Source organism: Pimephales promelas, chromosome 17 (assembly GCF_988280905.1).
Source record: "Pimephales promelas chromosome 17, fPimPro1.hap1.1, whole genome shotgun sequence".
Classification (NCBI taxonomy): Eukaryota; Metazoa; Chordata; class Actinopteri; order Cypriniformes; family Leuciscidae; genus Pimephales; species Pimephales promelas.
Window position 1 is genome coordinate 15466237 of NC_142785.1, and position 25417 is coordinate 15491653.

General features: G+C 36.6%; 2 protein-coding genes across 3 annotated transcripts in view; one reads left to right on the forward strand and one right to left on the reverse strand.

Moving 5' to 3' along the window:
* The window catches only part of ace (angiotensin I converting enzyme (peptidyl-dipeptidase A) 1), a 29085-nt gene extending 13567 nt beyond the window's left edge, over positions 1 to 15518 (forward strand). The window contains exons 6-25 of the mRNA XM_039664753.2: positions 326 to 423; positions 895 to 1067; positions 3375 to 3598; positions 3680 to 3824; positions 5269 to 5367; positions 5462 to 5584; positions 5705 to 5916; positions 6787 to 6929; positions 7005 to 7163; positions 7390 to 7477; positions 8175 to 8318; positions 8546 to 8737; positions 10035 to 10132; positions 11355 to 11527; positions 12214 to 12437; positions 12520 to 12664; positions 12947 to 13045; positions 13148 to 13270; positions 13382 to 13569; positions 15061 to 15518. Of these exons, the coding sequence (XP_039520687.2) occupies positions 326 to 423; positions 895 to 1067; positions 3375 to 3598; positions 3680 to 3824; positions 5269 to 5367; positions 5462 to 5584; positions 5705 to 5916; positions 6787 to 6929; positions 7005 to 7163; positions 7390 to 7477; positions 8175 to 8318; positions 8546 to 8737; positions 10035 to 10132; positions 11355 to 11527; positions 12214 to 12437; positions 12520 to 12664; positions 12947 to 13045; positions 13148 to 13270; positions 13382 to 13569; positions 15061 to 15260 (3050 nt within the window). The 3' untranslated portion in view covers positions 15261 to 15518. The remainder of the gene's footprint in view (positions 1 to 325; positions 424 to 894; positions 1068 to 3374; positions 3599 to 3679; positions 3825 to 5268; positions 5368 to 5461; positions 5585 to 5704; positions 5917 to 6786; positions 6930 to 7004; positions 7164 to 7389; positions 7478 to 8174; positions 8319 to 8545; positions 8738 to 10034; positions 10133 to 11354; positions 11528 to 12213; positions 12438 to 12519; positions 12665 to 12946; positions 13046 to 13147; positions 13271 to 13381; positions 13570 to 15060) is intronic.
* Positions 15519 to 19041: 3523 nt separating this feature from the next.
* Positions 19042 to 25417, reverse strand: part of itga3b (integrin, alpha 3b) — a 51648-nt gene continuing 45272 nt past the window's right edge. The window contains exons 20-26 of one of the 2 annotated variants that reach the window (XM_039664755.2): positions 24118 to 24294; positions 23928 to 24032; positions 23726 to 23839; positions 23544 to 23642; positions 21986 to 22111; positions 20770 to 20928; positions 19281 to 19416 (exon numbers count right to left, since the gene is read on the reverse strand). In XM_039664755.2, coding sequence (XP_039520689.2) covers positions 20818 to 20928; positions 21986 to 22111; positions 23544 to 23642; positions 23726 to 23839; positions 23928 to 24032; positions 24118 to 24294 — 732 coding nt within the window. In that variant the 3' untranslated portion in view covers positions 19281 to 19416; positions 20770 to 20817. Of the gene's footprint in view, positions 19417 to 20769; positions 20929 to 21985; positions 22112 to 23543; positions 23643 to 23725; positions 23840 to 23927; positions 24033 to 24117; positions 24295 to 25417 lie in introns of both variants that reach the window. The other variant, XM_039664754.2, reaches the window with a different exon arrangement.

Consider the following 25417-nt stretch of genomic DNA (forward strand, 5'->3'; position numbering starts at 1 on the left):
TATATATTGTATACATGAACCCCGGTTTCACAGAAAAAACTTAAGCTAGTGCTAGACTAAAATGCATTTTTGAGCTGTTTTAACTGAAATGAAATGATATGTCAGTGTCATTGTTTTGTCTCGAGAAATAGTAATGTTTTTTTTTTTTTTTTTTCTAAGGCACATTTATAAAAGTTACTAATTTAACTAAGGCCTAATCCTGGTTTAATCTAAATCATTCTGTCAAACCAGGCCTATTAGCATTAAAACATCTTTTTAATCATTTACAACAATAAGTGTTTAAGGGACCCTATGTGATGTTCTCATTGTGTTTGGTTTCTGTTAGGCAACATGTGGGCACAAACGTGGAACAACGTCTACAACATGATGGTTCCTTTTCCTGACAAACCCAATGTAGATGTGACAGACACCATGATTGCTAAAGTAAGCTAACAGAGCTATCTCAATGACTATAAAAAATCATACCTGAGCCCTCCAGAGAGTGTTAAAGGGGTCATTGGATGCAAAATATGGTGTTTTCTGAGCAACATGATGTCATATTGCTCTTGCTCCACCCACGACTACTGGCGGACTGTCACATGTAAACATATTTCTGACTTACAGCCATTTGTATATGTCTGGCAAGGTAGCTCTTTACTTGTGTCTTGACACGCCCCACGGAAGAGAGGTGTGGGGTGAGGTGTTGCTCATTATCATTTAAAGAGACGAGCACTGAAATGGGTCGCTGTGAACAGAGCTGTTTTTGAGGAGGTAAAAAAGGTGTTGTTTTACACAAACATTGAGGAATTTTAACCAAAGTATGTTACAAACTTTACATGAAGACCCTAAAGGATCATACCAACTTGTGAAAAATGGGTATCCGATGACCCCTTTTAAAGTGATTTTTACCCATAGGGTTATAATGCCACTTACATGTTCCGAGTGGCGGAGGAGTTCTTCACCTCTCTGGGTTTGATCGAAATGCCTCCTGAGTTTTGGGACCGGGCCATGCTTGAGAAACCAAGTGATGGAAGGGAGGTGGTTTGCCATGCCTCTGCTTGGGACTTTTACAACCGCAAAGACTTCAGGTACATGAATCGTATCACAGGAAAGTGGTTCATATTGTATCTCAATGGAAGACTGTGTTTTAGATATGGATTCTGATGCTTGTGTGTTTACTCATGCAACTATCCTCACATTTGGGTATAGTTTCACACAGACTTTCATGTCACATGGGTTGATTACATTAAAACATCTTTCAAACTTTCCTATATGCTCATTAATTATTTTTGCAACTTTATAAATGCCTTTAGAGAATTTTTTTTTTGGAGCGTCATGAGGGAGGGTCATTAATGACATAATGGCATTTTTGGGTGAACAAACTCCCAGACTTTCAGTCTCAAAAGATAAAAAAAAATCCATCTTAAAAATTTAAATTATTACATTATTTAAAACTATGATATCCTGAGCAAAGAGTGAACATTTTTTTCCAATATTTATTGTTAGAAAATAACTTGGTTGTAGTGTCACACATTTGCTAATGACATCATTCATCAGACGTGCTGTTTACACCTGAGATAAAAACGTGATGTAAATGAGGTCTAAAATGTTTTAAACTTGTCCAGTTTCGACCATGAGTCGAAAACACATTCAACTGGATTGCTTTCACAGTGTAAATGCTTAAAGGGATAGTTCAACCAAAAATGAAAATTCGGTCATTAATTACTAACCCTCATGTTGTTCCAAACCCGTAAGACTTTTGTTAATCTTCAGAACACAAATTAAGATATTTTTGCTGAAATCCCGGAGCTTTCTGACCAGATCGCAACGTTATATTACCACTTTCAAGGCCCAGAAAGGTAGTAAAGACATTAGTTAAATAGTCCATCTGACCTTTAAGTTCAACCTTAATGTTATGAAGTGACGAGAACACTTCCTATGGCCCTCCGCATTCCCCAGCACCACCTGCCTAGATCTGCTTGGGAGTTGTCCCTATTTTCCTTGCATGGCTCGCATTTTATTCCCTGTATTTATGTGCATGTTTTGGCAGTATATAGTCTTTACTCATGCAGCAGCGTATGAGATGTAGTCCGCCAAGACAAAGCCTATGCACATTCTATTCTTATCAAAAAAATTGGTTTAATTCTCTTCTGAGAGGTGTAATGATTGAAATAACAATGAAAAAATTTCTAAAGCATTTAATTATCTTAGTTAATAATAATTTCAACATGTACTAATACATTATTAAAATCTAAGCAAAAATGAACTAACAATGAACCATTGTGGTTTTAGCATTAAGAAAGATTAATAAATACTGTGACAAATGTTTTGCACATTAATATTTAATGTTAGTTAATACCGCTTTCTTTGGAAAATAGTCTCGACAAGTCGAACCATGAACACCGTTCATACAGTTCAAAAGTTTGTGGTTCGACCTGTTGAGACCTTTTTCAAAAGATGTTTTCCTTTATAAAATATCTTATTAAACTGTCTGTACTCTTACAACGTTCTCAATGCTCCGGTTTGCATGTAAGTACCCTCATTATGTTACTGTGTTAGTGTGGGGCTATTTTGAGCCTTGTTAGTGGTATAAACTAGCTTTTATTTTACTTATTATATGCCCCCATACACTAGCATTATATGCATCATCAAGATATAGAGATTATCATGAAAACAAATCTCAGAGAACAGTTGACTAGGTACCAATGTTTTATTAGACCAAAGGTTCATTTTTTTTTTATTAACATTTATCGAAAATTGCTAATGGTATTCCTAATAAATTTCAACCATGGTTTAAAAATACTACATCATTTGAGATGCTTTATACTACAGTATATTATGAATATTGTTGGCTCTTTTGACATTAAAATTATAAGTTACAAATTTAAAAATACATTAAAAAGTTATTCTACTCTGATGTATGTATGTACAATTTGAACACTGTGTTCAAACTAGTGAGAGTGAGACTTTCAATCGCTTTCCAACTTATTTCAAACACTCCTCCCATCTTGCCTATTGTTGAGCAAGAACTCGTACCCAAACTCACTCTCACAATTGTCTGAGGCAATGTTGTTATTTCAAGCCCAGTAAAGCTAATCAAACAAACATACTGTAATTCTGTTTTGGTACTGCAAAAATGTTTGTCTGTTTCCCAAACTCATTACAATGGCTGAATCAACACTGCTGTTTCTGGTTGGTCAGAATGATCAAATAAACAGAACATTTTGATAGCATCACATACTTAAGCTTTCCAGGGAAAGCAACCTAATGGATTGTTTAGTTTAGGTTTGAAATACCAGCCAGGATTGTAGAATTATTTTAATATAAGAACAAAACATCCCCATCAAGATTATTGAGTAATAAACAGCTAAATATTTGTGGTGGTTTCTGTTTAGAATCAAACAGTGCACTACTGTGACTATGGAGCAGCTTTTCACCGTGCATCATGAGATGGGCCACGTGGAATATTACCTTCAGTATAAAGACCAGCCAGTCAGCTTCAGAGGAGGAGCCAATCCTGGCTTCCATGAGGCCGTAGGGGATGTGCTGTCTCTTTCGGTGTCCACACCCAAACATCTCCACACCATTGGCCTTCTGGAACAACTGACCGATGATGCTGGTGAGGGAAAGATGTTCAGAATGATGCTTACCGTATAGTGTAAATCTTGGATAAACTGATGAAGTATTTGAAATTCCATAGAGAGTGACATCAACTACCTGTTGAAAATGGCTTTGGAAAAGATAGCCTTCCTTCCTTTTGGATACCTTATTGATCAGTGGCGCTGGGGTGTGTTTAGTGGACAAACACCGCCTGAACGTTACAATGCAGATTGGTGGTACCTCAGGTAAAAAACAGTGTCTCATAATGGATCATTGTGGTCAGCAGTCAATCATTTGTGCTGTTTTCTCATGAATAGTTCATGATCATATTGATAGGTAACATGCAGAGTCCATAAAGGGACATGGTGAGAGGGAAAATAATATGAGATGGGAGGGCAATTTTGTTAATGCTTTTGCATTCTCTTGCAATTTATTTTTCCGCTGAAGATACTTTGTATTCACATATTAACATGTTTGCGTTCCCCTGAGAAACTTTTTGTTCACTTGCAAAATATTAAACTTTTTTGAGTTTTTTTCCTGCCATCTCATGTTTTTTTTTTTCACTCCCATGTCGCTTTAGGGGTCCATAGCAACCCTCCTGAACTTATGTCTGTATTATTATTTTTTATGAGACATTAAAACATGATTTAAAATAAATGGTGCAAAATTGTCTAAATGTCAAAAACATACTTTTGCTTAATTCTCGGCATATACTATTCAAAAGTTTGGGGTCGAAAGAAAGATCACAGGAATAACTTAAATTTGAACATATATTCAAAATGAAAACAGTTATTTTAAATTTAAATAGTTAAATATTACTGTTTTTATTGTTTTTTTTGTTTTTTTTTTAATCAAATAAATGCATTAGCATAGAGGACTACTTTCAAAAACATAAAAAAAAAAACAAAAAAAAAAACTTACCAACCCCAAACCGAACAGTGATTGAACAGTGTAGCCCTCAAACTGTATTCACTTTACAGCCCTTAATCCTGTAATTGTGGACAAATGTGGGCACAGAGGACTCAGGTGTGATCCTAATTTTTATTTATTATACATGTTATATCACTGGCTTTGAAAAAGTTTTGTCTATCCATTTATGGTGGTTTTTTTTTTATTTTGGGGGTATTCTTGAATTTATTTATTTCACAAAGTACCATATTTTCTATGTAAATTATGCTTATTTATTTATTTATTTATTTTTTTTTACATTTTTTTTAAACTACATTAAAATATAATTCCAATAAGTTCTTAGAGCTAAAACCTAAAGATGAAGTGACTTTGCTGTCACCTGGTGTCTTATTTTGGCTTATTTTAGAATGCTCTAAATTCTAAAAAAAAAAAAAAAAAAAAACTCCTTAATCTTCTATTTGGGTCAAAAATGGGCACCCATAGAAATGAATAGGGATCATTTCTATGGGTGCCCATTTTTGACCCAAATAGAAGATTAAGGAGGGTTTTTTTTTACCCACTTAACATTGTAGAATTGAGTCAAACTTAGTAGAAGTAGCCAAGTCTTGTACCGCTCCGATCAAGGGAAGTATTTTTTTTTTTTTTAAATAAATCAAAACTATTTTGCCCACATTTGTCCAGAATACAGTTTTAGGGTTAAAAAAACAAAACAAAAAACAACAACAACATCAACAGTAGGCTACTTTCTTAAATTGATTGATATTTTATTTATTTTATTAGGACAAAATACCAAGGCATCTGTCCACCAACCAGACGCACAGAGGAACATTTTGATGCTGGAGCAAAATATCACATTCCTGGAAACACACCGTACATCAGGTTGGGTTCTTATCATGAACAAATCAATAATCAAAACTCTGATTTAAACTGAGAAGATAGGCTAACTTTTTTTTTTTCTCATTTAATCTTGTAGATACTTTGTGAGCTTCATTCTTCAGTTCCAGTTCCATGAGAAACTATGTAAAGAGGCTGGACATACTGGAGCTCTGCACAAATGTGATATTTACAGATCGGAAGCGGCTGGAGCTGTTTTACAGTAAGTCTTGACTATACAGATCGACTGATGGTGGTTTGAATGAAACCACAGTATCGTCACAATGACTACAGTGTAAAGTCTGTACATCGGGACTGAGTGTTATTGTATTGTTTTTGGAAGGAAAGTCTTAAAGGCTGGCTCTTCAAAGCCGTGGCCAGAGGTGCTTCAAGAGGCTCTGGGCACCAACAAAATGAACGCCAGCTCCCTGATGAACTATTTTGAGCCAGTTACTACTTGGCTACAAGAACAGAACAACAAAACAAACGAAACACTGGGATGGCCTGATTTTAATTGGGTGCCACCAGTTCCAGAAGGGTACCCTGAAGCCATTGGTAAGACCATGTGCAGACTATCTTTATCAAAGTTGAGTGAAACGGCTTCTCGGACAAGAAAAAAAAAAATGTATGTTGGGACTTGATTTTATCCATCTGGAATTGATTGGATGGTTGTGGATTGCTATTGGTTGATCTCCTTTGCGTCAATAAACACAATCAGAGAGGTCAGAGATCAGAGAAGCGATGTTGCTGCAAGAGGGAGAGGAAATTATATATAAAAAAGGAATTTTGATTACCTCATTTTGATTCACCACATACATAATGACGGGAATGTGAAATATTGATATTTAGAGGAAACCGTTTTACAATCTTACCTCTTTATTGTCTACACAGTGTACAAAACAATAGTTCTAGAAAACAAGATGAACAGTTTAACAATATTCCCGTATCCCTACTATTAATAGGCTTAGTGAAGTCCTCAGATTTTATTTAAAAGTAAATACAGTCAATAACTGAGGCGCTAGAGGTTATCTGCTGCGTTTTAATGGATCAAGGCAGAGCATGTCTGTGTTGTGGTACGAGAGACATAAAACGAAGCACTGACTCAAACACCCAGATGAGCGCTCCACTCATTATACAGCATTGCTATTGGGAAATAACTAATCTAACTGATACGCATTTCGGAGAGCCATGTGATAAATAAAAAAATAATAATATAACACAGTAAGATAACGCATTACAAATAACACGTTTAGTCATGCCCCTGCCCTGACCTGCAGAAAGGGGAAACGTTGTGTCTCTTAGCTGCAGAGTTGTCAATTCCATGGTTTCCCCACAGAATTATGCTACTTTTTAAACCATTGCTGCATTGTATTGATATTTTAGGATTGTATTGATATAACTCATCCTCATGGTTTTCTTTAAAAGCCACAGGTAAAATAACAGATGAGATGCAGGCCAAAAAGTTCTTGGAGGAATACAACAGCACAGCCGAGGAGGTCTGGAACGCTTATACTGAGGCTTCCTGGACCTACAACACTAACATCACTGAAGCCAACAAGCAGATCATGGTGAGGCCCAGACTGTTCTGTTACTGCAACAATATTCATTCTCAGTGACTCATGCTGCTGTTTTTTTGGCTTTAGCTGCAAAAGAACTTGGAGATGGCCAATCACACAAATATCTATGGACTAGAGGCCCATAAGTTCGACACCAGTGACTTCCAGGACGAGTCGGTGAAGAGAATCCTGATGCAACTGAGTGACCTTGAGAGAGCTATACTTCCTGAAGATGATCTCAAGGAGGTACAGTGAGACAGAGACATTTCTTTATTGCTTTACAAGCATACATTTTTTTTTACCCTTCAACCCATGCCGAATGTAAATGTGTTTTTTATTGAATTTTACAAACTGAAGGCTAAAATGTATCTGTGGTAATCGATAGCAGGTCAAAGTTGCTGTTCATACTGTAGAGCTGAAGTTGTTTTTTTTGAAGACTAATAATATGACCTCATATTTTTCATGTTCATAGTACAATAATTTACTAGCGTCCATGGAGACTCTGTACAGTGTGGCGACAGTCTGCAAGAGTGAATCAAATTGTCTGCCTTTGGATCCAGGTGAGTTAACTTTTACTAGTTTTGTCATACCATTTAAAGGTTTGTCAGACCTTTTAAAGACATTCATATTTTTATTTAGCCAGGATGCATTACACTGATCAAAAGTGACAGTAAAGACATCTGTTGTCTTACAAAAGATTTTAATTTCATACAAATGCTGTTTTTGAACATTTTATTCATCAAAGAATTCTGGAAAAAAAAAAGTTTGCAAAAATATTAAGCAACATTTTTTCTTGAGTAGCAAACCAGCATATTAGAATAATTCCTGAAGGATGGTGTGAGTAATTCAGCTTTGCATCAAAGAAATACATTACATTTTATATTACATTAAAATACAATTTTTACAATTTTAAATTGTAAAAATATTTCACAATATTACTGTTTTTACTTTTATTTGACCAAATAAAAGCAACCTTGGTCAGAAGAAAAACATTGAAAAATCTTCAAAGCAATGTGTGGAATTCAGTTCATAATGCCAAGTTACTAAAATAATTTATTTGATGTTTTAGAAGTTACATCCATGCTGTCTAAAAACCCACTGTGTTTTGTTAGTTCTACTAACTGCAAACTGTTCATAGTGAAACAGTGAACAATGAAAGTCCTTATAGAGTCTGTTTTTCATATCACAGCATGCCAAATTGATTACTCCAACCCCCCATATGCTCCATTTTTGATGTGTTTGTGTTTTGTTTTCCAGATCTGAATAAGATCATGGCCAAGTCCAGGGATTACGATGAGCTGCTGTTCGCCTGGCAGGGTTGGCGTAATGCCTCGGGCAGAGAGCTCCGCAACAGCTACAAGAGATATGTGGAGCTTGCCAACTTAGCTGCAAAGAGCAATGGTAAATGCCTGAAAATACAGCACATCTCTTGCAACACGGGACAGCTGGAGAAAGATATTTAATTTGAAGAAGATTGATGAAGGGAAGATTTGGTTTGCAGGATACATTTTGAAAGAGAACAAACTTTTTCCAAGTGGCAGGCAACACACACTGACTGACTCCCAATAAGAATAGTTCAAGAGATCTTTTAATGATGATCTAATGTTGATTGTTTTGTCCATTATCAGGTCACACTGATAATGGGGCATTATGGCGTTCCCTGTATGAGACCCCAACCTTTGAACAGGATCTGGAGGACATGTGGAAGGATCTAGAACCCTTCTACCTCAAAGTTCATGCTTATGTGCGCAGGGCACTGTACAAGAAATATGGACCAGAACGCATCAACCTTAAAGGACCAATTCCAGCTCATTTGCTTGGTAAGAGATGAACTAGTCACATTAACGTGATTTGTATTTTTTTATTGCAATAAGCTTTGGTTATAAAGTCTTACTAACCATATGTAATATGTTACATGCTATCTAAACTCTCTGGCCCAGTAATATTAGGGTTTCCATACAATGATGTAACTCGCTGCTTAACTACTATAGAACGACGGATTGTTGAAGAAATGTACTAGCTAGTCACGACCCAAACCGCTTCCCCAATGGTCAATCTGACTGCAGTAGATGTGAAAGATATGAATAAAAATGATGTTAATTCAGCCAGCTCACATACCTGTATTTACTTCCTGTTTTCGGTCGAAGCCCACAGTAGTCGTTTGTCGCGATCATTGGTGAATATCATCTCAAACCTACCAAGTGTGGTCTTCTGAGAATATCAGCTCAAATGGATAGTTCATCCAAATCAGATGTTGAACACACTGAGGAGGTTTGAGATGATATTCACCAATGATCGTGCGCGTGAGATCGACAGTCGACTGCTGTGGGCTTCGACCGAAAACAGGAAGCAAATAGAGGTATGTGAGCTGGCTGAATTAACATCATTTTTATTCATATCTTTCACATCTACTGCAGTCAGATTGACCGTGGTCAATCTTAATAACACCACTCACATGGCGGTGCACTTGTATTGACAAATCAAGGTTGTTAAGAGGCTAAAAGCAGGTTTAGAACATGCCCTATTGAAATCAACAGGGTGCGAATTTTAAAAAGACGATAACACGGTGTGGGCAACACCGATTTTTGTTGTTTTTGTCTGTACTGACAAATGTACAAAAAAATGAGCTCAATGTTAAAATTGACCGGAGTTCTCCTTTAATTCTTTAAACCAAAGCTTTCTTTCACAGGAGTGACTAAACACAGGAAAGGATTCAGAAAAAAAACTAAAACAAATGCTGAAGTTGCTGAAATCTACACTGTTTCTGCTAAAACGCACTTATTGCCATCTTTTGTTTAGTTGTTGAGGGTTTCCATTAATATTCTGGAGTTGTTTGTGGCAACTCCAAAAGAATCGACAGGATTTAATGTGCATTCAAAATCATCAAGCGTGACTGTGTCTGTACATATTAGGTATGCACGTGTGGGAAATTGTGTGTACTTGTGTTTGTGTGTATGCAATGGTTCCACTTCCACATGACTGGAGATTAAATGGCTTGGAATTCCAATCTCTGTGGTTTCCTCCAGTGCCAGTGGTCGGAGAGACCGTATTACACTATATCTCACATCCTGCCGTTCATTTGGCTGACATTTTTCTCTTCTTGTTTTTTTTTCTCAGGAAACATGTGGGCCCAAACATGGTCTGGGATCATGGACCTTGCCATTCCGTTCCCTGATGCCACACAAGTGGATGCTACTCCAGCCATGATTGCCCAAGTACGATCAAAACTCAAAACACATGCTTTAATCCATTCCCAGATCACATTGTGAACTCTTGGAAAAAGTTCCATGTGTCATTCTCTGAATGCAGCAGCTATTTACATTAAGAGTTAAAAAGGGTAGATGTTGTTTACACTGTTTTGCAAATAGTGGTAGAAATAGAAATGTTTGCACAAGTGTAAACAGCAATAAATAGCATCTTGTTTACATTGAGTGCAACTAGGCCTCCTTGTGCATACAAAATGTATTGGATTATTGGAATTCAGGCTGTTAAAGGGTTACTTCACCCAAAAATGAAAATTCTGTCAGTATTTACTCACCCTCATGTTGTTCCAACATCGGAACACAAATTAAGATATTTAAGATATTAAGATCGCTCCTGCATACTAGTCCATAGGCTTCTTGAGGGAATGACACTTGCTGGCATCGAAAAGTCATTAAAGACATCATTAAAATAGTCCAAGTGACTACAGTGGCTCAATTTTAACTTTATCAAACGACGAGAATACTTTTTGTGCGCAAAACCAAACAAAAATAACGACTTTATTTCAACTATTCACTTCCTTCTCCATGGGCCTGTAGTCAGTTAACGTAGTGTGATTGCGTAGAGCTACGTCACACGAAGGCTCACTATTGTCACTATGCGTCATGTGTGTGATGCGTGTGACGTACAATAACAGAAGCTTACGCTATTAAACTAGTAACCTGACTCGAGGCAGAGGGAGAAATAAACGAATAGTTGAAATAAAGTCGTTATTTTTGTTGTTGTTTTTTGCGCACAAAAAGTGTTCTCGTCGTTTGATAAACTTAAGATTGAGCCCCTGTAGTCACTTGGACTATTTTAACGATGTCTTTAATGACTTTTCGAGGTCAGCAATTGTCATTCCCTCAAGAAGCCTATGGATTAGTATGCAGGAGTGATCTAAATATCTTAAATATCTTAATTTGTGTTCTGAAGATGAACCAAGGTCTTACGGGGTTGGAACAACATGAGGGTGAGTAAAAACTGACAGAATTTTCATTTTTGGGTGAACTAACCCTTTAAATGAAATATTTGGGAATTTAAACTGATATTTCCTCAACTAAATGCAAAAGACATAAATAACCTTAAAACCTTTTTTTGGTTTAGAATCTTTTAGTAAAGGTGTATTGTGCAATGGTATATAAATCTATATTAAACTTCAGTTTCCATCTAGTAAACTGCTCTTTGGTTCTTCAGGGTTGGGATGCCAAGCGGATGTTTGAGGAATCAGACCGGTTCTTCACTTCTCTGGGTCTTCTACCTATGCCTCCTGAGTTTTGGGCCAAGTCCATGCTGGAAAAGCCAACTGATGGCCGTGATGTGGTCTGCCATGCCTCCGCTTGGGACTTCTACAACCGCAAAGACTTCAGGTACATGCCTCATATCGCAGCAAGATGGTCATACTCAGGCATGGTGCTACACTCTCAGAAAAAAATGTCACTGGGACAGTAGTCCATTTAGGCATGGTAGCACATATAGAAAACCAATACGATTTTTTGACGAAGTTAGTTTCAATAACATCCCCAAAATCACCCAAGATGGCAAAAATTGTTCAATATATTTAAAATGGACTATATACAATGCTTGGACATATACAATGCTTACTAGAGTATCCCCTTGTGAAAAATATGTGCTTAATTGTAGTGAATGTGTACTTTAAATCATAAAAGTATGCTAAAGTGCACTTATTTTTCTCATCCGTCGTGTTATAAGCTTAAGAACATACTCAACTGGAATCAATTGCGAGTTAAGTCTCTCATGCGCTATGGATGTGGATGTGAAGTTTCTAAACAGTACAGTGTTAGGTTTTGATTCAGTCACTATGCTGACTATAGCCAGTAAACAACAAATCTTGCTAGTTTCTAAAAAAGCCTATATTTCACAGTGTCCTAAGATGTCTGCCAGGCCAAATAAACCACCATTTCACCTTATCATAAGGGGAGGATGTTGGATCTGAAATGACATCTGAAACAATAGATTTCGAGTCTTTTCCTTCCCATGTGTTGTTTTGTGAACCTCACTGTGAACCTTTTCCCCATCCTCCTACCATCTCTAGGATCAAGCAGTGCACAGTGGTGACCATGGATGACCTCATCACTGTGCACCATGAGATGGGCCATGTTCAGTACTTCCTGCAGTATAAAAATCAAACCATCTCTTTCCGTGACGGCGCCAACCCTGGATTCCACGAGGCCATCGGTGACGTATTGGCCCTGTCAGTCTCCACACCCAAACATCTTAAGAGCATTGGCCTGCTGGACAAGGTGGAGGAAAATAAAGGTACATCCACAATGAAGCTTGCAACAAAACACACGTTTAAATGCCAATCTAAACTCTTCAAGTGTTTTTTACTGGTCTGTAGAGAGCACTATCAACTTCCTGATGAGCATTGCCTTGGATAAGATTGCCTTCCTGCCTTTCGGCTACCTGATGGACCAGTGGAGGTGGAAAGTATTTGATGGAAGGACCTCAAGCTCAGAGTACAACAAAGAGTGGTGGAACCTGAGGTGACCATTCTTCTAATCCACACCATTAAAGTGGTAGTAGGGCCCTATGATTTCCGTGATGTGAATGCAGAAAGTCTCGGAATTTGGCAAATTTGGATGAATCAATCAAATGTGTGGCTGTACACGCAAATCATAATATAGCCCAGTGTCTGTGAGTGTTAAACCGGAAGTCTACATGTTCTGCGTGTCTCTGTGTGAATGAGCGGCACAGTTTGATCATGTAAATTGTGCAATGTTTAAAGTTTTTTACCAGAGATGAATTTGTGTATTTTATTGTAACAGAATGAAGTACCAGGGACTGTGTCCACCTGTACCTCGCACTGAGGAAGACTTCGACCCTGGTGCAAAGTTCCACATCCCAGCTAATGTTCCCTATGTCAGGTATAGATAGATAACAGTAAAATAAAATCATTAATGTGAAAATATCCATAATGTTACACAACTCAGCCTTCGAATTGACTGTATTTGGTTTGGCTCCAATAGGTACTTTGTGAGTTTTGTAATCCAGTTCCAGTTCCACAAGGCCCTGTGTGAAGCTGCCGGTCAGCCAGCACCACTCCACAACTGTGACATCTACCAGTCCAAAGAAGCAGGGAAACTCCTGGGGTCAGTGAATCAATGATGACAAACTGAGACTGTTTACAGTTTTTATAAGCACTATAAGTCATGAAGTACTGAGATTTTATAAATTTTCATTTTGGTCTACTCTTGTCTCAGTGATGTGATGAAGATGGGCTTCAGTAAACCCTGGCCTGAAGCCATGACTTTGATTACTGGCCAGCCCAAAATGTCAGTCCAGCCTCTGATGGAGTATTTCCAACCGCTCATCGACTGGCTGGAGGAGGAGAACAAAAAGAACGGGGACGTCCTGGGATGGCCAGAGTATGACTGGACACCATACAAAAGTAAGCTTGGAATTTCATGAATCGACATCCAAAATGTTGATTTACCATTGAAGTGTTTTATTGAAAAATAAATGTGCTTCCGTTGGGAAACTGGAATGAATTTCAGCCAAATGAAGTGGAACAGAATAAATTGTATTTCTTGATCATCAGATGTGAGTTAACCAATCCCAACCACAACTTCCCAAGCTCCAACACAATTTTAAATCACTAGATTTAGGTGAAAAAATTATTTTCTAATTGTAACAATAAAAAGTTATGAAATATGTATTTTTCAGTAGTTGTAATATTTTGGAATGTGTTTTAATCTATGTAAATATGTTTGAGTTAACCTCTTAAAGGGGAAATGAAGCAGTGAATCAAGTTTACATGATTTACAAGATGGATTTCCAATATAATCAACAATTATATAAGAAACATTGCAAATGTAAACATTTAGAAGAAAAAAAGAAAAAACTTTGTATCTTTCGCCGCCAGGGCGCCGCCATTGTGCAGGTGACGTCACGGGGTTGGTTGGCTCAAGTTTAACAGGCTCTGAGCATTGAAAATCGTGACATCAAACTGTGTTTACACCAGTGTTTTGACCGCGAACGACTAATGTTAGGTATAGTTATTAGACAAAAAGACGACGTCTAATGTTATATGTTGACAAACTGCACATAGAAACATTGTTCGCGATGTCTGCCGTCATATTCCCGTCTAACTTCCATAAAACATTTAGAAAATGTATAAAATACATTCATAAAAAGCTGCCTTTCATAAGTTCTTCATAAAGATCTGATTTTTTTAGTTAACTGGTGTATAGGTACAATTTAAGAACAATTTGAGGTACAATTTTCTTTTGCTGAAAAGAATAATTCTGTAAAGAATATAAAGCATTTATAGGAGACTTAAAGGCTGTTAAATATTTCTATGTTCTGTATCACTGTGTTGTGTTACATTTTATTGTTTAGAATATTGATGCGCCTTTAAATCTCCTTTATAAATGCTTTACAAGGCATGAATAGTCCTCGCTTTAGATGAGCTCACAAAGATAGTTAACTGACCACTACCAAGATAACTGGTTTGTAAATAATGTAATACTTCATTTAGAAATTATTAGTTGATCATTAAAAAAGTGTGAAAATGCAATTAGTAAACGCATTATAGATATGCTTATGAATCAAGAAGAAAAGCATTTATAGCTGTATTTATAAACTGCTTATTAATGTCTATTAATGCTTTATAAATGATGAATTAACTGTTTACTAATGCTTAACTAAATGATTAATAGCGTGCAGTTATTATAAAGTGTTACCAAAAAGGGAAATGGACTTGGAAACTATTCAAATAAAAGAAATTAAATTTCAAAAAGGAATAAAAACTTTACTAGTACCTCAATAATACTAAAGTAACAGGTTTTTGCAACTTTTTCTCCAAGCAAAACAATGACATTACCATCAATACCAAAATTGCAAACAAAATGCACCCACACTTCTCACCTGTTGCTTTCAGTGGCGTCCGTGTTGGAAGAGAAGCCGAAAGAAGTCAGCTTCCTGGGATTGAGTGTGAATGAGACAGGCGCTGCGGCGGGTCAATGGATCCTGCTGGTTCTGAGCATCGTCTTCCTGCTCGGCATCGTCGCCTTAGTCTACAGATACAGGAAGACTAAACACTTACAGGACAAATCAATGTCTCAGATGGAGCTCAAGTAAAATTCTTCAAAAATGAATCCATTCTATTCTTACCATGCAGTCATTACTTTATGACAAGATTCACCTCTTTTTGAATGTAATGTATATTTATTTTTGGTCAAATTTGTTTGACTATGCAATGAAAAGTGACTTGTAATTTATTTGTAAAAAAAAAAAAAAAATGTTTCACTGCTGTTTTCAATTATTTGTATTGTTAATTGTGTGCATTTCGAATTGATTCTACTGGTAAACCTTTATAGAATAAAGAATTATACAGACGTACTGGCTTAGTTTATTGTCTCAGCGCAATTTCATTAAAACAGCAGACTTCAGTTTTTAAAAACGCTTTAATATCAGTACAATATATGTATTTTTTTCCCCGTTCCTAGGTCTGAGGTATACAAGCACTTTGTCATTTTAGTTGCTCAGAATGTAATGAAGTGGTTTACTAAATCTGCTCTTTACCTCTAATAGCAACTAAACAAGCCAAACAATATGCGCTTCTCTTTGACAACGCACTCAAATCCACCATATGATTATATCAAATTCCACTAAAATATGAAACGCACTCCACTTCACCATAAAGAATCTTTTATCTTCTTATCCAATATATAATGTATACTCATCATTGAGAGTGGACTGATCTGAGATGTTTTTGAAATGAAACCTGCAATCCATTTGGCTTGGCAGTACAATGGCAGTACATAGAAATATAGCATTTGTTCAAGCATACATCTACATTCTTCACTTGTAAAATGAATCACACCAACATGACAGTAGTTCTCTTGTAGTTGTTCCTAAGGCTCAACACAATGCAATTTGACACAATAGACAAAGATGATCTTAATTATTAACAAAAGCATATTTAACTGGACGTCTTAACTGAATGAATAAACAAGAGCTACAGTAAATGTCTCTAAAACTGACCACAATTTCTAGTTACATTATATTACACCACAAAATCAACAAAAACAAACATTGGCTCAAACAATGAGTGGAGTTTGGGCCAGGACTATTGAACAATTACATGTCAGTTTGGATTTTTGCTCATATCATATGATTGTTTTTTTTCCCCCCCACATTGCAGTAAAAAGAATTTAATTGTGCTTTATTGTCATAAATTGTCGCAAAAACTCCTAAATGATATATACATACATAAACACATATTTCAGTCATGAAACTAAACCAGCGCTGATTGGTTCCTCTAACGCTGACCAGACATCCATCCTCATTCACATAAACATACAGTATTTCTATATACTTCTGTTTACCCATCCTCCTCCCCAGCACCACTTCAGAGACCTATACAATTCTTGTACCTCCTCAGCATCAGCGTAACAGATCTCGTCTGCCAAAATCAAGCATTTTCCATGCCAACAAATGCTGGGGCTTCATGTCTACTAAGGGCGTTTGAAAGTCCGCACCAAGGTCCGAACCAAAGTTTACGTTTTGATACATCATATACTTTCAGAAAGTTTTGGTTTGTTTTCACGCTGCAATAATGCGAGCTCACTAAAGAACTTTACACGACATACTTGCGTCCTGTCATCATCATCTACGTGGGCTGCATCTTGACATTGATTGGTTTAGTAAATGGACGTGCGTCTGACGTCAGTGTGTTGTCAATTCGGCGGGTAACTTTGACAACATGAACGAACAGACGCATATCGTTGCAACTATATTGTTATTTTTATGGCATAATTACCTCCAGCACCAACTATACACAAGGCTAGTTCAAATTCGCCAAATGAACGTCCTCGTCGTGCGAACATTTTATCGTTGCCGGCAGGAAAGGAGAAGACTGCAAATTGACTTCTCATTATTTTAATGAGAAGGCTAATTTTTCCTGCCACCTTCTGTTTTGACGGCTTTTTGGGAACCACCGGAACTTCCACACTAGAAATGAACCAAACCTTTTTTCAGTTTGATCCGAACCGAGACTACCTCCTTTCGTCGGACCAAATTTCATCTGTTTGGTCTGGGGGAGGTTTCACACCTGTAATTTTAATTCAGACCAAACTGAAAAGTCTACAAGTCTGGACCAAACAAGGTAGGTGTGAAAGGGCCCTAAGTGTGTTAGAAGAGTATAAGGCTCAATCCCAATTCACCCCTTGCCCTAGCTCTTGGCCCTACCCCTCAGTTTTGCGCATTCTAGGGGTAGGGTGTCCAAATTCTTGTTGAGATCGAGGAGTAGGGCGAAGGGGTAAGGCTACATAGCCCTCGAAACAGAGATTTTTCAGAGGCACACTCCAAACGGAGAGCTAAGAGGAAGTTCACGGAATGCATCGCGAAACACTGGCGAGATGGCTTCGCAAACGGTAAAACATTGAAATTTAGCACCTGATGATATGACCATGCACTTTATTTACTCTAATAATAATACTAAAGTCATTTCAATTAAGAAATTGTATAAAAAATTACCTCTCCGAAACAGAAAACATATACATTTCAAGGAAGGAATATTATAATCATCATGTTTCCTCAACACAGTCTCATCCCAAAAAGTCATATAACTGACGTTTTGGGACGTATTTTGACCATACGTCAATATCCGCCTTTTTAGGGCCCCCTTAAACGTCGGTAGATGGCGATCCCGGGCCGTCATACAACTGACGCTTTACCTTTAACGTCAGTTAGGTGACGGGTTAGGTTTAGGGTTAGGTATAGGTATGGGGTAGAGTTAGGATCCCATAACCTCATCTACCGACGTTTAAGGGGGCCCTAAAAAGGCGAATATTGACGTATGGTCAAAAGACGTCCCAAAACGTCAGTTATATGACGTCTTGGGATGAGACCGGGTTGGTTTCCTCAATGCACTGATTGTCAGTCGTTGTCATGGAGAAATCCTGTAAAAACGACTGATGACGTATCAAGTTCATGAAGGGTTGTTCCATCTTGTAGGGGAATCAACCCCTTGGACCTTGTAATTCTGTTTTAAGGGCCAAAGGGGACACTCGAAAACAAGGGGTAGGGCCAAGGGGTTAATTGGGATTGAGCCTAAGTAGACTGGTAGGGTTAGGGTTAGAATGAGTTCTTGCAAAGTTACTTATGGTTATTAGAATGTTGGTTAAAGAATACACTCCAAGAGTTGTCATGACTGAAAAATATTTGAGTTTTTTGTTCTTTGTTTGAGATCCAGCCAACTAATTCTGATAGGAACATAATGATTTGAGCAAACATTTTACACAGTTAGACATTGTAGTCTCAAAAATAAAGGTTCCAAAAGGAGGTTTTCACAGCGATGCCATTGAAGAACCATTTTGGCTCCCCAACGCTAATCTGAAGAACCTTTTTTCTACTTTAAAAAACCTTTTGTGCAATGGAAAGGTTCAGTGGATGTTAACGGTTCTTCATTGACCCACTGATGGCAATAAAGAACCTTTGTTTTTAAGAGTCTTTCTCCATGGGAGGAAGTAGCTGGAAAAATAGAGCAGTCCTTAAACTTACATAGTGTTACAAAATAAGCCTCCAAACAAAATGGTGTCTATTTCCACAGTGCTGTTTTATGAGAACAGCTCTCAGATCAGTTATAGCATGATGGAATTGTCAAATAGAAATGACCCACTGCTTTGGCAGGCAAACTATAGCAGACTTCAAACTGACCTCAACATAAGGGGGGAAGAAAGTTAGTAAATCACCTTGATTACATAAAAACATATATATTATAGTGGAATGAAATTAAAAAAGCAGTAAAGCACACGCTTGAAACAAAAACATTACATGTTCAAGAAGATTGCAAAATAGTCAAATAAATCAATTCATCAGTACTAGGTTAGAGATGTCCCAGACAATGCTGACAATCTGGCTTTGCTGAAAGTGGTTTAATGGTCTACAAAACATGATATTGCACACAGACCAACAAACATTTCAAAACATATTCTCAATAGCTCTCTGCATGTGAATAAGTTCTCCAAACAGCAGTGTCCAGTGTCTGTTCAGTTGTCCGGGGTTAATGAAATACATCCTCCAATCGTCACGCTCCCCTGGCTCTGGACGGAGAGAGGTGAAGAGGTCAGTAGTAATATTCATGCGTTTCTGTCCAGTTGGTGACCCAGAGTTTCTTGCTCAGTTCTTGCTCGGACTGAAAGGCCAAGTTATAGCGTTCCTCTTTACGTATTTTCACACCATGGTACTTTGGCATTATCCTGTAGTAAACAGTCCTCTTGAAGAAACCACACTGTGCAAGACAGACAGAGAATCAAAGAAATATTTCAGGTTAGAAAACAGATATGATTCTTAATATATCTACCCCCAAATTAAGTTTTTCATGAAAGCAGACAGTGTCTTATGCTACAAAGCTCAGAAAAACTCCACAAAAGCAATACAAATAGAAGTAATCCATATGACTTGTGCACTATATTTCAGATCTTGTGAAGCCATTTGATAAATCTGTGAGAAACAGACAAAAATGTAAACTGTTATTCACTGAAAAACTTTGCATGGCTTCGTTTCACATGTTCAAATTTGTTCATGTGACACATGAAAAGTTGTCTGGCATCAAATTTGACTTGAATGTAAGCACAAATGACATTAGTCATATTTATCATACTTTTTTGATGTTTTTTTTTTAGTGTGTGAGTGTAATTTTTGGAGCTTTGCAGTAAAAAAAATTCACTTTCCTTGATTAAAAAAAAATAGCAGCATGGAAATTGTGCATCTCATTTTGTGTTTCACAGAAGAAATAATATGTGGTTAGTAAAGTATGACAAAATAATAGTTTTAGGATGAATACATAACACTGTATAAATGCATAAACATGATTAAAGTTCTTAGGGAAAAAACAGAATCTCTTTGCTTCAATAGAATGAAACAGTCAGGTCCCGGAAGTATAAACTCCATTCATTTTCAACATAGAGAATATTTATTTTTAAGGATAAAACTTTAAAGACAGATATACTGTGAGCTGAGAGGTTGTTAATCAATATTTGCTTCATCTGAAGTGTCAGCCAGCATTATTTCAACTTATTTTTAAAATAATAGTTTAACAGCAAAATACGTGGTGAAAAACTACATTACCCATGATGCTGTACAGAAAAATCTACCAATCATGAGTCGGAAAAAAGCAAAACGTGCCTAAAGACCTGTGTGACGGTGATAGTCATGGTGTTTTTAAATACACAGTCTTGCACCTTTGCATTTTAGTTAGATTTTCTTTTTTTCAAATAAAAGTTTATAATTTTATGATTCATCTTGTAGTGGACTGGTTTGGTTCATGGCTTAAAACTAAAATTCCTATGGGAAAAATGAATGGAAATACTTTTGGATCCCAGGCCGCTGAAAAAGTGGGCAGATTACAGTGGAAAAAGAATGTACTGAAATGTAAAATTTCTCTGAGATTCCCATTTAAGGTCCATTTTATGAGGAAATGTTTAAGGTTAGTTTACTGAGCAAGACAGAATAAGAAAAGAGGAGATTGTTATGCGACTTGTTGTTATCTGTTATCGGAGTTAGAAAGTGAGTAACAGGTTTCCAAAGTGAAAAGTCAGAAAAGGCGTATGTTAACCAGGGAGAGATCCTGGCTCTGCTTTACCGAAGGGCCCTAACGGTGCTGCCATAGCGGCCCATGGGCCCCGCAGGCTCAGTTTTCCTCCGTCAGCCTCTCTGTCTCAGAGGGCTGGATCTTTATTTCTGCTTTCTGGGATTTGGCCTCATACATCTCCCTCCTGCTGGCCCGTCGGAAGAAACCGCACTGTGGAGGAGGGGCGGAGCCAAAGGCGGGACATTTATTACTAATTTAAATAACAAGATGCAGTGACATTTATCAAGGGTGGGCAGTAAAATTTCATGGACTGCAAGCATGTGGTTTAAATCTGTCCTGTCATATGGGTCTATTACCATCCTTGGTTAAGTTATGGTTTATAATTTTTTACAGAGAAATGCTTAAAAGTGGATGGTATGATCAAAATTGAATTTCATGCTTAGGTCATTTTATGTAATGGTATACGCTATAATTCAAAAGTTTGTTGTCATTTTTTTTTTTTTTTTTTAAAGGAATTAATACCTTTGTCCGTTAGGATGCATTGAATTGATAAAATTGACAGCAAAAACATTAACAATGTTACAAAAGTTGTGCATCAGGGTTTCCACAATGAAGAAGCACAACTGTTTTCAACATTGATAATAATAAGAAATGTTTCTTGATCAGTAAATCATATTAGAATGATTTCTGAAGGATCATGTGGAGTGATTATCCTGAAAATTCAGATTTGCATCATAGAAATACATTTTAAAATATATTCAAAAAGAAAACAGTTATTTTTAAGCTGCAATAATATTTATTGATATTACTTTTCTTTTATAAAATAAGTAAAAAATTATCAATAATGTCAGCAGCAAAGACGTAATAAATTGAGATTAAATACATAAAGTATAACTGTATAATTTAACATATTTAATTATTGCATGTTTGTGTCATTTTCTCATTTTCTGAGGCATCACACAGCGCCTCTGCACTTACTCCAGATTTCTGTCAGTCAGTCAAAGGAAAAACAAAGTAACTTGCGTTACTTATTTAAAAAAAAAAGTAATTTTGAATGTTTTAAAGTAAACCATTACTTTTATTAAGTATTCTGATTCTGAAACTCACATTACTTGTAAAGTACCCCCGACACTGACATCAACTCAGATGGACCAGATGATCCATATTCAATGCCATCATAAAATAGCACACACCTGTGATCAATTCATTTTTAACATTACTTATTTGATTTTGAGGAATTGTTGACCAAATATAAGTGCACAAATACCTTCCACAGAATAAGACTGATGATGCCTAATAACAGTATCCCTGCAACCGCTGCAACAATGATGATCCAGAGAGGAACTTCATACGGCATCTCCTCTCCCAGCACCGGGTCAATGTTTACTGAAAACTACAGAGACACAAGGGCATTCAAAGTACATGAGCTTTTAGCCATGCCATTAGGAGTAGTACCACTGTGAATATTTGAAAGGATCACTTCATCCAAACATTAACATTCTGTCATTATTTATTCACTCTCATGTTTATAGTGGCCACAAAAAAAGCACAATTTCCAGTGATAACCCTACTCTTACAATAACTGTTTGGTTACCCTCTGTTAATCTAACTGTCCGTGGGCTGAACAATCATACAATCATACAGACATTGTAACAATGTAAGGAGCTTTGAAATTCAGTAGAGTTAGACTTTAGTTGACTTTTAAACAAGTCAATATGACTTGTAGGTATATTTATTACAAGAGTATAATGCCCTTTTTACAAGATGTCAAATAAGTCTCTGATTGTCCCCAGAGTGTGTATGTGAAGTTTTAGCTCAAAATACCCCACAGATATTTTTATATAGAATGTTAAAATTGTAATTTTTGGGGGGTGAGCAAAAAAACACCGTTTTGTCGGTCCCTTTAAATGCAAATGAGCTGCTGCTCCCAGCACAGAGGGTGGAGCTTCAACAGATTGTGTCCTTTTACCTCTCACAGACATGCACTAAAAATGTTATGTTCAAACTGGAGTCAGACAATGATTGATTAGCATTGATAGCATACTGTATATAGCACTATCATTAATTAGCATATTCTGTCATGATAATCTATAAATATCTTTCCGGGGTTTGGGGTCTATGTAAATTTTAGGTTGGTGATGTCACAAAGCCATTTGTTGTAGTCCTTAAAATGCAATTTCTTTAAAAGCAAATATCTCCCTTTGCTTTGAACGTTGTAACTTTGCAGATGTTGTTTATGCTCAAACAGCAACATTATACACTAACTAAAGTTAAAAAAGTGAAATCATAATCAACCACCCATTTAACCAGACTTACTATACAATACAGTGCACAAGTCGTCTAGAGAGTAATAATGTTTTCAACCTACTGTAATTTTAATATGTTAATTTATATTAATATGTTTATTTATTTTAATCAATTTAATATATATTAATAAATTACTCCAATTTTTATTTTCATCTAATTTTTATTAATTCATTTATTTATTTTAATTGTGTATATACACAATTAAAATAAATAAATGAATTAATACAATTAGATAAAAATAAAATGTTATATATATATATATATATATATAATTTTTTTTTTTTTTTTATTATATCTTTTCCACTGACCCCTTGTCACTCCCTTGCAGCCCCTTTGGGGCTCCCCCGACCCCAGTTTGAATGCCCCTGGTCTAGACTACTTTAATAGTGCTTTTACAAATTTTTTTTACATTTTTTTTTTGGGAGTTTGACAGTCCATGGAGGTTATAAACTATGAAACGTCATGAGGGTGAGTAAATAACTCTTCATTGTGTGAAGTTTAATGTGAACAGCTCTAACATCTCTGGTCTGGTTGTCCATTTTGATGGCCGGTTTGTCGGCCTGTAGTCTCAACGTGGCCTTCCCCTTTACCTCCACTCGCAAGGCATTGGCATAATCCTGCAAGAAAACCACAAAGATTCCAGGAGCCATTTAGTGAGCACCACGACAAAGACTACTCGATAAACAGCCACTGTACAAACCTCCAGCAAGGTGCCGTTCCACACACGTGACCTGACTCTGATCTCCGCCTGAGTGGACATGTTGTGCAGCGGGCAGGAGAAGGTCAGACATTGGGCCGTCTGCTTTGAACACTCCTGAACAGAGTTAAAAGACATTGGGATGATGAAACAACTGGTGGGAAACTATGAAAATCACTCCTCAGAGAGCAAACGTCTGCCTCACCAGCAAATGGGGCACTTTACGAGGTGCCAGGACTTTAACAGAAGCTGCATGGGGATATGCAGAGTCCACCTCTCTCTTAGATCGTTTATTACCGCGTTCTGACAACTGGAAGAGATGACAACCGAATGGAGTGAATGGAATGGAAGAAACGAGTAACTGTTGGCTGCTGTATTCATTTCCTCAGACTCACTGTGAGGTTGAGATGGTTGACAATCTTCCCCGGTGGGACACAGCGGGACTCCGTCGCTCCTTTGATCACTATCTCTGTGAGATACAGCAGCCATTTCCCATTGGTTACCGCAAAAGGCCATTCAAAGTCAATCATCAGAGTTCCCAAATTTCCCAGAGGTTCTCCCAGCACTTTCACCTGGAATGTAAACATAATTAACGTTTTTACATTTGAGCTAAAGGGAGCTTAAGAGGATAATTCACCCACAACTTACATTATCATTTACTCACACTCATGTGACACAAAAGTACATATTCAGAAGAATGTTGGTAACCAAACAGTTCTGGTGACAATTGACTTCTATTGACTGGACAAAAAAAAAAAATGATTCCTTAAAATATGAAGAGTTCAGATGCAAAAGCCTCTAAGTGCCATTTGAAATTTTCTTCTAGAATGATCATTTTTATCAAGCTTGTATATTTAAGTTCAGTAATTTCACTTATATGTCAATGAATATTACCTATTAATTGTCATTTAAGTGAAATTACTGAACTTAAATATACAAGCTTGATAAAAATGATAATTTTAGAAGAAAATTTCAAATGGCACTTAGATGCTTTTGCATCTGAACTCTTCATATCTTGTTTTGTGTTTCTAAGAAGAAGAAAAAAGTCACACAGGTTTGGAACTACATTAGGGTGAGTAAATGATGACAGAATGTTAATTTTTAATTGTTGCTTTAAAAGAGGGCTCAGATCTCATTTTGGTCAATTTAGATGTTGTCTTTTGATTTCCACTGTTGTTTTGAGAATCTGCACCAGCTAAATTTGGGACAAAATTAAAATTATTTGATACATTAAAATAAAAATAATAGTAACACTTTACAATACGGGTGCACTAATAAGGATTAATTGATGCTTAACTAATGCACAGATAATACTGAATTAATGTGTAACTAATGATTATCTAAGCTATTCATTAATGCTTACCACTAATAAGGTTAATGTATTAGTTCATACATTAATTGTTTTAATTTAATTGTTTTCAACTTCCATATAATATGACAGGTACACTAATATGCATTAATACATGATTAATTGCTTCATTGTTAGTGCAAATTCATGTGCAAATTACTACAATTACTAAATGACTAGTTAATAATGATGTGCCCCAACAAGTAAAGTCATAACATAATGATACATTTGCAAATCATTAGCTAATGATTAATTAAAGCAGACAACTGGAAGTTGAAGTGCATAGCTTTGACTAATTGTGGTAATTAACACATTAATTTACACTATTAGTTTATAAAATATGTTAT